The 15,848-nt window shown below is 42.8% G+C and overlaps 2 protein-coding genes across 2 annotated transcripts in view; both read left to right on the plus strand.

Moving 5' to 3' along the window:
- Positions 1 to 439: 439 nt before the first annotated feature.
- On the plus strand, positions 440 to 7,804 carry LOC115147572 (uromodulin). The gene is made up of 12 exons (XM_029689825.1): positions 440 to 443; positions 711 to 742; positions 826 to 895; positions 3,129 to 3,214; positions 3,992 to 4,471; positions 4,724 to 4,810; positions 5,388 to 5,632; positions 5,775 to 5,932; positions 6,428 to 6,673; positions 6,815 to 6,965; positions 7,177 to 7,252; positions 7,500 to 7,804. Exons 4-12 carry the CDS (start codon positions 3,151 to 3,153, stop codon positions 7,517 to 7,519), a joined length of 1,527 nt encoding a protein of 508 aa, XP_029545685.1. The 5' UTR covers positions 440 to 443; positions 711 to 742; positions 826 to 895; positions 3,129 to 3,150; the 3' UTR covers positions 7,520 to 7,804.
- The window catches only part of LOC115147895 (lysyl oxidase homolog 4), a 49,477-nt gene continuing 41,181 nt past the window's right edge, over positions 7,553 to 15,848 (plus strand). Inside the window, exon 1 of the mRNA XM_029690154.1 lies at positions 7,553 to 7,606. Within this exon, the coding sequence (XP_029546014.1) occupies positions 7,553 to 7,606 (54 nt within the window). The remainder of the gene's footprint in view (positions 7,607 to 15,848) is intronic.

Raw genomic sequence — 15,848 nt, forward strand, 5'->3', positions numbered from 1 at the left:
CCCTAGTTACCTAGACATCGCAGTTGATTATTTTTCACTGCAGGATCTTGCGCCATCATCATCGACTACCAAACAGAAGATAAGAATCCTGCCAACTGTCCTGTGTGTTTACTGTTGTTGGTGATGTTAGTTTAAGATACATTACAGGATACTATACTCATGCCAACTGTCCTGTGCACACAATCTATGGTGTCTTGTTTATGTTTGTGTCAGCAGTCAGCAGACTCTCTTTATTTTGACGGTTTAAAGATGGGGGTATAAAACACAACTCATTGGTGAGAGGTGCCACCGCTAACAGTTTGCAGATGTTGGAACATTGCTCTTATTTGAATTTCAAATATTAATTTTACCATTTGAAACAGTCATTTCCCTCTTCGGCATATGTATATAAATCAAGCAGGCTTGGTTCTTTTCCACCACAAACAAAGGCTCACTCCAGACTGGTAAGATGTACTTTATTGTTTCTGAGATCGTGATGCGCTGTCCGTCAGGAAAGATGTAAAGACTCATCCGTCAACTACAGAGAACAGAGAACAGCGTTTCTACCAGCCCTGCGTTAGACATCCATTTAATGACTTCTGGTTTGAAGGCACCCTAATAGGAAATCTCTCCTGATTGACTGGGCCAGTGATTTGGAGAAGATTTGACTGTTAATAGTGAGTTATTAGCTAAATCAAACCCCTCTCTCCCCTTGCAATGTTGTACCACAGGTGTCTGTGGTATCCAAAATCATCACAAAAAGGTAGGTTTTATAATTTCCTCAGTATTACAGTACTACAGCATGAATATCTGTATCTGTATTTGGTTAATGCTGTATTGTATCAGTAGAGATATCTGAGAAGACAATTAACAACCAATCAGTCACATCGAAGGCCATTGAAATCAGTTCACAGAGGTAAGTGCTCTCTCTCAACTAGAAGAATCCACTTTTTCCTAACCAAAATATGATTTTAATAATATAATTAAGCAATAACGAGGAGGTGTGGTGTATGGCCAATGTACCACATTCAAGGGCTGTTGTTAAGCACGATGCAACGCGGAGTGCCTGGACACAGCCCTTAGACTTGGTGTATTGGCCAAATATCACAAACCCACGAGGTGCCTTATTGCTATTATAAACTGGTAACCAACGTAATTAGAGCAGTAAAAAATACATGTTTTGTCAAACACGTGGTATAGCAATTTGTGATATCGGCTGATGTAAAAAGGGCTTTAGAAATGCATTTGATTGATTGATTGATATACCATGGCTTTCAGCCAATCAGAATTCAGGGCTCGAACCACTCGGTTTATAATGTAGTTTATGTTTGCGTAACATACAGTTGAAGTCGGAAGTTTACATACACTTATGTTGGAGTCATTAAAACTCGTTTTTCAACCACTCCACAAATTTCTTGTTAACAAACTATCGTTTTGGCAAGACAGTTAGGACATCTACTTTGTGCATGACACAAGTAATTTTTCAAACAATTGTTTACAGACAGATTATTTCACTTATAATTAATTCACTGGATCACAATTCCAGTGGGTCAGAAGTTTAAACAGCTTGGAAAATTCCAGAAAATGATGTCATGGCTTTAGGAGCTTCTGATAGGCTAATTGACATTATTCGAGTCAATTGAAGGGTACATGTGGATGTATTTCAAGGCCTACCTTCAAACTCAGTGCCTCTTTGCTTGACATCATAGGAAAATCAAAAGAAATCAGTCAAGACCTCAGAAAAAAAATTGTAGACCTCCACAAGTCTGGTTCATCCTTGGGAGCAATTTCCAAACGCCTGAAGGTACCACGTTCATCTGTACAAACAATAGTACGCAAGTATAAACAACATGGGACCACGCAGCCGTCATACCGCTCAGGAAGGAGACGCGTTCTGTCTCCTAGAGATGAACGTACTCTGGTGCGAAAAGTGCAAATCAATCCCAAAACAGCAGCAAAGGACCTTGTGAAGATGCTGGAGGAAACAGGTACAAAAGTATCTATATCCACAGTAAAACAAGTCCTATATCGACATAACCTGAAAGGTCGCTCAGCAAGGAAGAAGCCACTGTTCCAAAACCGCCATACAAAATCCAGACTACGGTTTGCAACTGCATATGGGGACAAAGATCGTACTTTTTGGAGAAATGTCCTCTGGTCTGATGAAACAAAAATAGAACTGTTGGCCATAATGACCATCGTTATGTTTGGAGGAAATAGGGGGAGGCTTGCAAGCCGAAGAACACCATCCCAACTGTGAAGCACGGGGGTGGCAGCATCATGTTGTGGGGGTGCTTTGATGCAGGAGGGACTGGTGCACTTCACAAAATAGATGGCATCATGAAGAGGGAAATTATGTAGATATATTGAAGCAACATCTCAAGACATCAGTCAGGAAGTTAAAGCTTGGTCGCAAATGGGTCTTCCAAATGGACAATGACCCCAAGCATACTTCCAAAGTTGTGGCAAAATTGCTTAAGGACAACAAAGTCAAGGTATTGGAGTGGCCATCACAAAGCCCTGACCTCAATCCTATAGAAAATTTGTGGGCAGAACTGAAAAAGTGTGTGCGAGCAAGGAGGCCCACAAACCTGACTCAGTTACACCAGCTCTGTCAGGAGGAATTGGCCAAAATTCACCCAACTTATTGTGGGAAGCTTGTGGAAGGCTACCCGAAACGTTTGGCCCAAGTTTAACAATTTAAAGGCAATGCTACCAAGTACTAATTGAGTGTATGTGAACTTCTGACCCACTGGGAATGTGATGAAAGAAATAAAAGCTGAAATAAATCATTCTCTCAACTATTATTCTGACATTTCACATTCTCAAAATAGTGGTTATCCTCACTGACCTAAGACAGGGAATTTTTATTAGGATTAAATGTCAGGAATTGTGAAAAACTGATTTTAATTGTCTTTGGCTAAGGTGTATGTAAACCTCTGACTTCAATTGTATTACAATGGCTTTGGAGTATGATGATGCTACTTACTCTACCTGACTATCTTTTAACAGACCTTTGACAAGCTTTGAGTGTGTTGCTGTTTATCACATTTTTGGTATATTTGTTTGAGACGCGTTTCCACTGCCCTCCTCACTTTGCTCCTCAGTGAATTCACATTTTTACTCTTCTTTGTATCATTTTTTTTCAGTCGTGTGTCTGAGCTGAACAGAATGATGTCATCGGGTATTCTGATGATGCTCCTGTTCTTTAAGCATGTTACTGCAGACAGCTCAGGTAAAGGGTTAATTGGCTTATTCCCGTTTAGGTAACGGAATGAGAGATTCACTCAGAATATTGCTGCTCCCCAGTGCTTTATTCCTGCAGCCAAAACAGCAACGTTCCGTGTGCAGGTCTCTCATTCCTTTATCTCACTGTATAAGGGCACAAGGCGAGACACAGATGTAGACACGGGTGGCAGATGGTTTGAGTCTTTGATATTTATTGAACAATCCTAAAGGGGTAGGCAAGAGAATGGTCGTGGACAGGCAAAAGGTCAAAACCAGTCCAGGAGGTACAGAGTGGCAGGCAGGCTCGAGGTCAGGGCAGGTAGAATGGTCAGGCAGGCGGGTACGGAGTCCAGAAAACAGGCAAGGGTCAAAAACCATGAGGACTAGCAAAAGAGAATAGAAAAAGGAGTACAGGAATAACACATACAAGACAAACTGGCCCAGAGAGACAGGAAACACAGGGATAAATACACTGGCCCAGAGAGACAGGAAACACAGTGATAAATACACTGGGGAAAATAAGCGACACCTGGAGGGGGTGGAGGCAATCACAAGGACAGGTGAAACAGATCAGGGTGTGACACACTGTATTCATTATTTTAGCCTTATTCTCAAGTTCAGGATGTAGACATCACCCTCGTTCTCTTTATTGCCAGTGTTTCAATTCTGGAGAGAGAGACATTGGGTTGCATCCCAAATGGCTTCCTAATGACTATATAGTGCACAACCTTTGACCAGAGCCCAGGGATATCATACGTTTTTATGGGGGGGATTGTTTTCGCAGGTGTGACTGTTGCCAATTCTATCCAGTTTAGCTGTGGGGGCACACAGTGTCCAGTGGGACAGGACTGTATCAGTGTTGGTGGAACACTTGGCTGTGCAGACCCCTGCCAGCACTATACCGCACTGAATGACGACTGGCGTGCCACCACCACCAACAACAACAACCAGGTTAATGGGGGCTCACACTGTGACCAGAGCATCAACTTTCAGGGCTGGTATCGCCTGTTCCTGGGGCACACCAGCGTTCAGATGCCAGAGAGGTGTGTGGAGATTAACATGTGTGGAACCCACGCCCCCATGTGGCTCACAGAGCCCCATCCCCAGCTGTTAGACGGGGTGGTTCAGAGGGGCGTCTGTGGGAGCTGGTCTGGTGACTGCTGCTTGTTTCAACAAACTCCCATCCATGTCAAAGCCTGCTATGGAAACTACTATGTCTACAAGTTTGTCCCTGCAATTACCTGCAATTTGGCCTACTGTGCAGGTATGTACCATCATAATGTCCTTGTTACTGATTCTTAAAGACAGTAAGAATGTTCCAAGGTGTCCACTTCACTCTCTGAACCCAGAACCAAGTCTCTGTATTTATATTAACAGTATGTCAGGAGAGACTTTAGACACCCCACAACGGTGGTTTCACAACCGTAGTGACAAATACATTGTACATCAGTCGTATAACCTGAGTGTGTACTAGTCACAGCAAATCCATGATCCCCCCTCCCCTCTGCTCTTCCAGACATCAACACCAAGGTGTGTTCTACCTGTAGAGATGATGACACCTGTATGAGTGAGGATAAGATCACCTGGAGGTGTGAGAGGAAAGGTGAGTGTTAAGAAAAACACATCTTACTCCTCAGTGATTGATTGACTTATTGGAAAAAAGATGCACTGAGTACAACCCAGGGGTTAAATTGATTTCCAACATTTTCCAACTTCTGATGGAATACATACAACACTGAGAAAACAACACAGCATATAGTAAATAACTACAAAAAATAGATGCAGGAATATGAAAATACAGTCAACCTATTCTGATCCATTCATTTTGTCCTCATGGACATGAATAAATCTATTATCATTATCAAAAAAACTCTAACAGCTAAGACGGCCTCGGGAGCCAGACCTCTGCCTTCACTTTTCTGATGTAGCAGAGGCATTAATGCAGTCACACTAACAGCTACTCAACTTTTTCCAAAGATGACCTCTGACCTATCCTTTAACCCCCCGGGACTGGGACAGTTTAATAGGCAGTGGGAGACAACAGAATACCAGTGTAGCAGAGGAACGAGTTCCGTGCCTCACTATTCGCTCTTCACACCTGGCTGACAGTCGTTTTGTATTCTCTTGTTTTTCTCTCTTCCTCTCTTTCATTCTCTCTCTCTATCAACCTTTTATAACAGCCGCTACACCTGCAACACCTCGGATAACTGTTACCACCACCAATCCTCCAATCATGGCCCCAGAGGTAGTGTGTGGGCAGAGCATAATACAGGTGGGTCTAAACAGGGCCCACCTGAAGGCCGCTGGTCTGAACGCTTCCACAGCTCACCTGGCCGACCCTAGGTGCTCCGCCCACGAGGATCGTAACGGCACGGTGTGGTACCAGGTGGAGCGACGGGAGGGACGCTGTGGAAACACTCTGGAGGTGAGAACTCATTACCTCAATGTCTGACTGGAGGTTATTCAACACTGGAAGAGTTTAGACTATAACTGATCCTTACTGTTAGTAGGTCTGTATATAAGACCTGAATATTAATTTAACTGTAAACACTTTTCTTCTATTTCAGACTAACACCACCCATGCTGTCTACTCCAACAGCTTATTTGTTTATCCAGTAGATGGGAGAAACGACTCTCTCTCCCGACCCGTGAGCTATCCTTTCTCCTGTGTCTATCCTCTGGAGACAGAGAGCAGTCTGGATGTGGCCCTCAGACCCTACCTACTGTGAGAAAATACACAGAATGTTTATTAAGTTTATTCTGACAGAACAGTCATTATGAAATCAAACTGTTTTGAACAATTCTGTCTTCTGGTTTTCCAATTGAAGATATTGTTATACATGAAACACCTACATTAAGAGTTCATATATAAAAAGTGTTCGGAAGTGTTAAGGGGGCTCCCGAGAGGCGCAGCAGTCTAAACAGTGCTAGAGGCGTCACTACAGACCCTGGTTCTATTCCAGGCTGTATCACAACCGGCTGTGATTGGGAGTCCCATAGAGCGGCGCACAATTGTCCCAGCGTCGTCCGTGTTTGGCTGGTGTAGGCCGTCATTGTAAATAAGAATTTGTTCTTAACTGACTTGCCTAGTTAAATAAAACATTTAAATAAAAGATTTGTTCACACGTGTTAACACGTTTTTTGTAATACCTTTGATATCTGAAGTTATCAAGCTGTCTAATATCTGATGTCATCTGGCTTCATGTTCACCTCTTGATAGGAATAGTCGTGGAGCTGTTGGAGTTGGTGCCAAGGCCAGAGCCTCCATGTTTCTGTATCGTAACTCCAACTACACAGAGTCTTACCCAGCTGGTGAAGTCCTCCTGCCGATTGGTTCCTCCCTGCGCGTGGGCGTGTCCGTAGAGGAGTCCGGGATGGAGCGTTTTGTTGTTGTTCTAAGGGACTGCTATGCCAACCAATCCCCCAGCCCTGATAATCTCCCACGGACCTACATGATTCAGGACAGGTCCATGACTCTATTCATCAGCTGTTTGCATGTCTATGTGTGTTTGTTTTGTGTGTGAAGTATGGTATGTTTGATGCTGAGTACGGTCTGTGTAGCCGTGCAAACCTTCAACCCTTTGCTGTTTCTTGGCTCTTCTCCCAGGTGTCCTACAAATCGTACCCAGGTGACCGTGGAGGAAAGTGGCTCGTCCCTCAGGGCTCGCTTCTCTGCTCTACTGCAGGGGGACTACCGTTACATCTTCCTGCACTGCAGCCTCAGCCTGTGTGATCAGGGGAGCTCCTCCTGCATTCCAGTAAGTCCTTTGACTTTTGTGGTTGGTTTCTCTGACGTAGTGGTTGGTTTCTCTGACGGAGTGGTTGGTTTCTCTGACGTAGTGGTTGGTTTCTCTGACGTAGTGGTTGGTCTCTCTGACGTAGTGGTTGGTCTCTCTGACGTAGTGGTTGGTCTCTCTGACGTAGTGGTTGGTCTCTCTGACGTAGTGGTTGGTCTCTTTCTCTCTACAGGTGTGCTCTGGAAGAAATTCTCGCTCTGTGTCTGAATCTGTCCTCCTCAAGCCCATAGCCATCGGGCCAATCAGCTGTGAGTATTTCATTCAAGTTAATTTCATAAGCTAATATACCACATAAGCTTTAGGCAATAAGTAGCTGACTGCTGTCGCCAAGCTGTGTTTTAGTGACCACGTGCTGGATGCCAGCGAACAGGGGCTGTTTCACAGATTCAACATGTAGATTCTTTGGGAAATGATCAGGAAAATGATGGCCTGGTCAGAGGAACTGTCGTTCTGGTGTGTTTCCTCTCTAACTGTGAGATTCTCTTTGACCCCCAGGGGCCCAGAGTCTGGAGTGAGCCTTGGGAACCCCCCAGCATGTCATATGAAGGATGGGGTCCCTCCTGCACTACTCCCCTGATCTCCATCCAAACCTACAGCCCAGTGTAACTTTCAAGGGCACAGAAATACTTGTTTTGATTCTAGTAATGAATTTATGCACTACAGTGTGATTTCATTGTACTGTGTATGTTTTATACACATAGACTTGCATTGTTTTAGGACTGATCATTTCCCCAAACCTGAGTTGCTGTGTGTGTATGCTGTGATTTGATGATGTCAATAAATAACTCTGTATGATGATGCTCATTGTCTGATGATTGTCTGTTTAACAGGTTGTAAACATAGAAATAAACATGTCTATATTTATTGTAAGGCAGGATAAATACATATTTACAGAACAACAAGGGATTGAGGCAGAACAATGTGTAGTTTATTTGGTACAGGCGAAAGTACTAATTGACCATAGCAGATTTTAGGACAACTGGCTAAACTCGTTAAAGACAAGTGACATTCATGATATGTACTTAGTCAATGTACTGAACACTTCCTAGGTCGTTTTACCAAAGCAGGAAGACTGATTGGTGTAATGAAATAGTGTTGTTTAAGTTCCACTGTAGAATAACACAATGAAAGACTTCAGAATGACCATGAAGTCTGAGTAGTAGTTTATGATGCTCCTTTCTCATGACTCCATTGTTACTGTTGGTTGAGGACCTTCCACCTCTCCATTGTTACTGTTGGTTGAGGACCTTCCACCTCTCCATTGTTACTGTTGGTTGAGGACCTTCCACCTCTCTCCATTGTTACTGTTGGTTGAGGACCTTCCACCTCTCTCCATTGTTACTGTTGGTTGAGGACCTTCCACCTCTCCATTGTTACTGTTGGTTGAGGACCTTCCACCTCTCCATTGTTACTGTTGGTTGAGGACCTTCCACCTCTCTCCATTGTTACTGTTGGTTGAGGACCTTCCACCTCTCTCCATTGTTACTGTTGGTTGAGGACCTTCCACCTCTCTCCATTGTTACTGTTGGTTGAGGACCTTCCACCTCTCTCCATTGTTACTGTTGGTTGAGGACCTTCCACCTCTCCATTGTTACTGTTGGTTGAGGACCTTCCACCTCTCCATTGTTACTGTTGGTTGAGGACCTTCCACCTCTCCATTGTTACTGTAAACTCATTGTGGGTTGTGCCTTCAGGCCTCGTATGTGTTTGTGTGGGTGTGTTTCATTACAAAGAGCTCATTAACACAGGGTCAAGCTAGAATCTGTAAAACAGTTATTGTTATCAAGATGACAGTTGCATTTATTACCCTCTAAACCTCAACAGAGCTGTCTAAAACACCAAGGTGCTGTTGGTTTGGGGAAAGTTTTAAGAGGTAGCCGTTCTCCAGTCTCTCCACTGGGTGGAGCTGTGGCGCTGTGGTAAGAGAAAGGATGGCTGTTGGCCCATTCCTGAATCAATCCCTAGCAGTGGAGGCTGCTGAGGGGAGGATGGCTCATAATAATGGCTGGAACGGAGCAAATGGAATGGCATCAAACAACTGGAAACCATGTGTGCCACCAACATCCTGTGATCCCTAGACTCTAGTCCAGTGTTTCCCAAACCCCTCCTGGATCTCTCTAGTCTTTCCACTTGTTTGATGTATTCCGGAGTAGCACCAGCTAGTCTAGTCAGCTTGTGTAGATCTGAAAGAATGGGATAAATAAGCAGTATGGTGGTAGGTCAACCCTGCCCTCTGATAGGCCAGGAGTTTTCACCATATTGCTTTCCTATCCAATCCTTTCAGGGACCAATCCTTTCAGAGACCAAAATCTGTTGTTCTGCTCCTGAACAAGGCAGGTAACCCACTGTTCCCCGGTATCATTCATCATTGTAAATAAGAATTTGTTCTTAACTGACTTGCCTAGTTAAATAAAGGTAAAAATATATATATGTACCACGCAGCTCAGAGTAGGAGCCTTTTAGATCATAATGAATAAGATGTCATGGACGGGGTGGGGTCAGGGGGGGTCTGATAAGATGACATGGGCGGGGTGGGGTCAGGGGGGGTCTGATAAGATGACATGGACGGGGTGGGGTCAGGGGTCAGGGGGGGTCTGATAAGATGACATGGACGGGGGGGGGGTCAGGGGGGGTCTGATAAGATGACATGGGCGGGGTGGGGTCAGGGGGGGTCTGATAAGATGACATGGACGGGGTGGGGTCAGGGGGGGTCTGATAAGATGACATGGACGGGGTGGGGTCAGGGGTCAGGGGGGGTCTGATAAGATGACATGGACGGGTGGGGTCAGGGGGGGTCTGATAAGATGACATGGACGGGGTGGGGTCAGGGGGGGGTCTGATAAGATGACATGGACGGGGTGGGGTCAGGGGGGGTCTGATAAGATGACATGGACGGGGTGGGGTCAGGGGTCAGGGGGGGTCTGATAAGATGACATGGACGGGGTGGGGTCAGGGGGGGTCTGATAAGATGACATGGACGGGGTGGGGTCAGGGGGGGTCTGATAAGATGACATGGACGGGGTGGGGTCGGGGCGGTCTGATAAGATGACATGGACGGGGTGGGGTCAGGGGGGGTCTGATAAGATGACATGGACGGGGTGGGGTCGGGGCGGTCTGATCCTAGATAAGCATTCTTGATACCTTGATACAGTGTCTTGATACAGTGTCTTGATATAGTACCTTGATACAGTACCTTGATATAGTACCTTGATATAGTACCTTGATACAGTACCTTGATACAGTACCTTGATACAGTACCTTGATACAGAACCTTGATACAGAACCTTGCAAAAGTAGTCATACCCCTTGGATTACTTCACATTTTATTATCTTACAACGTGGAAGTAAAATGGATTTAAATGTCATTTTTGGTCAATAACCTACTGAAATAACTCTGTAATGTCAAAGTGGAAGAAAAATTCAAATTCAAAGATTAATAAAAATGTCAAAACTCAAATCGAGTCGTTGCGTAAGTATTCAGCCCCTTTGTTTAGTCAAGCCTAATAAGCCTTATAAGTTACATGGACTCCCTCTGTGTGACATAACAGCGGTTGAATGACTAACCCATCCTCTGGCCCCCATTCATACAACATCTGTATGGTCCCTCAGTCAAGACTCAACAACAAACACCAGGGAGCTTTGAGAAAGCCTCATAAAGAAAGCCAGCGATTGGTAGATGGGTAACAATAACAATATCTTTAAGCATGGTCAAGTTCATAATGATGCTGTGGATGATGTATTAAACCACCCAGACACATCACAGACACAGCCATCCTTCTGAACTGAGCTGCAGGACAGGAAGGAACCTGCTCAGGGATGTTACCATGAGGACATTGGTGATTTTAAAACAGTTACAGTGTTCAGTGACTGTGATAGGAGAAAACTGAGGATGGATCAACAACATTGTAGTGACTCCACAATGATTACTTAAATGTGTGAAAAGAAGAACACAAGTATATAGAATACAAATATTCCAAAACATGCATGTATGCAACAAGTCACTAAAGTAATACTGCAAAACAATACTGAAAAGGAATACACTTTTTGGCCTAAATGCAAAGCCTTACGTTTGGGGCAAATCCAACACACCACATCACTGAGTAACTGCCTTCTTATGTTCAAGCATGGTGGTGGCTGCATCATGGTATGGGTATGCTTGTCATCCGCAAATACTAGGGTGTTTTTCAGGATAAAATGAAAAGGGGTGGAGCTAAGCACAGGCAAAATCCTCGAGGAAAACCTGCTTTACACCACACTCTGGGAGAGGAATTCACTTTTCAGCAGGGCAATAACTTACAACACAAGGTCAGCTCTACACTGGAGTTTCTTACAAAGAAGACAGTGAATGATCCTGAGTGGCATAGTTACAGTTTTGATTTAAATCTGTTTGACAATGGCAATACTTGACCATTTCTGTCTAGCCGTGATCCCCAACATCTTGACAGAGCTTGAAGAATTCTGAAAAGAATAATGGGCTAATATTGCACAATCCAGGTGTGTAAAGCTCTTAGAGACTTACCCAAGAAGACTCACAGCTGTAATCACTGCCAAAGGTGTTTCTAACATGTATTAACTCAGAGAGCTGAATACTTATGCAACAACTAGATTGATGTATTTTCCCTTTAGAAATAACAAACCTTTTTCTTCCACTTTGACATTACAGAGTATTTTATGTAGATTGTAGATTTTTTTTTTACAATTAAATCCATTTTAATCCTACTTTGTAACAATACAATGTGAATAAATCCAAGGGGTAGGACTACTTTTACAAGGCAGTGTACATACAGCCCTGATCTACACAGGTTCCTAGGCTTGGGGACAGGAGCTGTGGACTGTTTCTAGACCACGTCATCCTGTTGTCTTCACTTTGAGTTGAGTCGTTCATATGTGAACTTTGAGTTGAGTCGTTCATATGTGAACTTTGAGTTGAGTCGTTCATATGTGAACTTTGAGTTGAGTCGTTCATATGTGAACTTTGAGTTGAGTCGTTCATGTGTGAACTTTGAGTTGAGTCGTTCACATGTAAACTTTGAGTTGAGTCGTTCACATGTAAACTTTGAGTTGAGTCGTTCACATGTAAACTTTGAGTTGAGTCGTTCATGTGTGAACTTTGAGTTGAGTCGTTCACATGTAAACTTTGAGTTGAGTCGTTCATATGTGAACTTTGAGTTGAGTCGTTCATGTGTGAACTTTGAAGTCGTTCATATGTGAACTTTGAGTTGAGTTGTTCATATGTGAACTTTGAGTTGAGTTGTTCATATGTGAACTTTGAGTTGAGTCGTTCATATGTGAACTTTGAGTGTAGCCGAATCATGAAGGCATACAGAACACTATTTTAAGGTTTTACATTTTTTTACCACATGGTTAAAGTAGAGTAAGCTTAAAGTTAAGTTTATAATGGAAGATTTTTGCATCATCTTCATTAAACAAAGGCTTGTGTGGGAACATGAAATCCTTTAAGACGTTTTATACCAGTGCTAAGTCTCAATAATGAGCCTATTGAAATTTAAAGACCCCAACATCCCTTTAAAAACTATGGTGGTGATGTCATTATTTCTACAGTGGGCTGGCTGAGCCCCTCCCCCTTTTTACAGGCACGCTATGATGATGTCACAGAGGGCAAATGACAATCCCATTTAAAACATTGAAAACTGATTTATAGAATTCACTTGACCAATGAAAGCACTCAATACAGAATTACCAAATTTTTAGGCCCAAACCCAAATCGCTCCATAAACCTAATGACCTATGCACTTGTGGAGATATGAGAGGATTTGATTGGTATAAGCAATATGGTTGAAACTTCCACCTCTAGCCTATCAGAGGGCAAGGCCTACCCACATAATATTACCTACACATGTAGATAGGGCTTAGGGGTCCATTTGGGTCTGGACCTTCAAATGTTGAATGGAGATGATGTTTATTTAAGTCAACAACAAGACATGTGAGTGGATCACAGAGAGAATGGATTCGCTCAGGTACAGGAAAAGAAACACAGTGGGTTCGGAAGTGATTGAAAAATCATTGTGATTTATATGAATGGACACAAGCAGCTTCTCAGAAGCCTTCTTGTTGTCCATGAACTGGCCCTCGGGGATGACGCTGGCATTCAGTACTTTGTACCTGAATGAGGAGACAGTTTTAAGACATGCCAAGTTGTAATAGGTTGGTTATACAGTGAGGTCCAAAATGATTGACGCCCTTGATAAAGATGAGCAATAATGACTGTATAAAATAAATCATTCAAATACTGATCTATATTGTATGCTACAAAAAATGAGGAAGTTATTATTTTATACTAATACAATTGCTCAGAGAAAGAGATCTTGTTTAACAAGTAATATGTTTCTTCTCAAAAGGTAGTTGTAAATAAAGTAGTCATAGTTTTGTTTTATGTAGTTGTGGTCTGCTTCGTTGTGTTGTGGACACAGTCGCTAAGTTAAACAGTAGGCCTCAGCTTGGGTCCATGCTCAGTTCCAATGTTTTAGCTTACAGCTAATATTGGATATAAACAATCGTAGTAGTTTTCCATTGTTTGCTGTAAAACATTTTGATACATGCGCATTTGTAACGTTCGATATGAATGCCCTATTGTCTCCAAGGTTACCATTGTTTGCATTGTGTGTGTGTTCACAACCTCTGTGTGACTCTCCAGACAGGAAGTTCAGGCTGGCCTTGTCCTTGTAGTAGAGTGTATTGCTTTACAGTAGTCAGACACTGTCGCTGACGATCAAATAAATAACTCTACTTCTACTTTTTATATGCTTGTATTATCATTATTTTTGGTTGTTGTATGTTTTTGCTTTGTTTCTTGTGTTATTATTATCATTATTGTTGTTATTATTATTATTATTATTATTGTTATTATATTATTGTTGTTATTATTATTGTTGTTATTATTGTTATTATTATTTATGTTTAAGACTTGTTTGTTATGATTTGTCTGCTCTTTACCCGGCCAAATGGAAGAGATGGGTGGGGGGAGGGGAGGGTTGTGGGGGAGAGGGTAGATGGAAAATTGGGTGAGAGGTGGGGTTAAAAGTGGGTGGGCTAGAAAATGCAAATTCATGTTGTATGAATTACTGTTGTGAAAATATCATACCCCCAAGACATGCTAACCTGTTACTGACAATGGTGAGAAGTTAGCATGTCTTGGGGTATGATCATTGACCCTCTGTAACTTTCTCACCCATCATAATTCACTATTCATTCAGGATTATCCGTAATCATGTAGAATGTAGAAGTGTTTAGAAACATATTCTATTCTTATTTACTGTATAATAAAAATGACTCCAAAAGGACACAAAACATTATCTACCATCCATTTCTATTAGACACTTAATAATCTAAAATACAAGCAAAACAAACTGCAAATGCATCCAACAATTTTATAGATTCACAAGCTTGTGTTAGTACAAAATAATATGATTTGCCCTTATTTTGTTTCATACCATGTATCTTAGTATTTGAATTATGTATTTTATACAGTCATTATTGGTCATCTTTATCCAGGGTGTCAGTAATTTGGGACCCCACCATACATCTGTTATCTCTTCCTATATAGAATAAACAATATACCTTAAACAATAGTTCCTAACATTTCTGTTAAGTAACTTTCTGGCCTTACATAAGTGAGTAGGGCAGGGAAGTTACAAAACAGAGTTACAAAAGAGAGAGAGAGAGAGAGAGAGAGAGAGAGAGAGAGAAACGACGGGGAGAATAAATTGACAGATATAAATAGTGAAAGAAAATGAAAAAGGGAAAGAGGGAGGAGCAACAGTTTTCAACAGGTTGTTGCTGAAGAGCATGTATTTATTTCACTGCACCACTAATTGTGGGTGTTGGTTTGAGCCCAGGATCCTTCTGTACAATTAGACTGAGAGAGAGAGAGCGAGAGAGAGAGAGAGAGAGGAGGGGGGAGAGGAGGGGGGAGGGGTAGAGAGAGAGAGAGAGAGAGAGAGAGAGAGAGAGAGGGGGAGACAGAGAGAGAGAGGGGGAGACAGAGAGAGAGAGGGGGAGACAGAGAGAGAGAGGGGGAGACAGAGAGAGAGAGGGGGAGACAGAGAGAGACCCATATTTATGTTTATTTATTATCCCGTTTGTACTTTAACTATTTGCACATCGTTATGACACTGTATATAGACATATGACATTTGTAATGTCTTTGTTCTTTTGGAACTTCTATGAGTGTAATGTTTACTGTTCATTTTTATTGTTTATGTCACTTTTGTTTATTATCTACTTCACTTGCTTTGGCAATGTTAAATGTTTCCCATGACAGTAAAGCCCCTTGAATTGAATTGAGAGAGAGAGAGAGTGGGGGAGACAGACAGAGAGAGAGGAAGAGAGAGAACGAGTGGGTGGACAGAGAGTGGGGCAGACAGAGAGAGAGAGAGAGAGAGAGAGAGACAGAGAGAGACAGAGAGAGAGAGAGAGAGAGAGACAGAGAGAGAGAGAGAGAGAGGAGAGAGAGAGAGAGAGAGAGAGAGACAGAGAGAGACAGAGAGAGACAGAGAGAGAGAGAGAGAGACAGAGAGAGACAGAGAGAGAGAGAGAGAGAGAGAGAGAGAGAGAGAGACAGAGATAGACAGAGACAGAGAGAGAGAGAGAGAGAGAGACAGAGAGACAGAGAGAGACAGAGAGAGAGAGAGAAGAGAGAGAGAGAGAGACAGAGAGAGACAGAGAGAGAGAGAGAGAGAGAGAGAGAGAGACAGAGAGAGACAGAGAGAGAGCGAGACAGAGAGAGAGAGAGAGAGAGAGAGAGAGAGAGACAGAGAGAGAGAGAGAGAGAGAGAGAGAGAGAGGTGTAGTCATCTTGACGTGCTAGATGTGGGGCTCCTGGTT

The sequence above is a fragment of the Salmo trutta genome, chromosome 14 (assembly GCF_901001165.1).
Source record: "Salmo trutta chromosome 14, fSalTru1.1, whole genome shotgun sequence".
NCBI classification, from domain to species: Eukaryota; Metazoa; Chordata; class Actinopteri; order Salmoniformes; family Salmonidae; genus Salmo; species Salmo trutta.

Coding starts and splice junctions, on each gene's coding strand:
- LOC115147572 (XM_029689825.1), top strand. CDS start 3,151: ATGATGTCATCGGGTATTCTGATGATGCTCCTGTTCTTTAAGCATGTT. Junction 6,674..6,814: donor ACCTACATGATTCAGGACAG/GTCCATGACTCT, acceptor CTCTTCTCCCAG/GTGTCCTACAAATCGTACCC. Junction 7,253..7,499: donor AGCCATCGGGCCAATCAGCT/GTGAGTATTTCA, acceptor TTTGACCCCCAG/GGGCCCAGAGTCTGGAGTGA.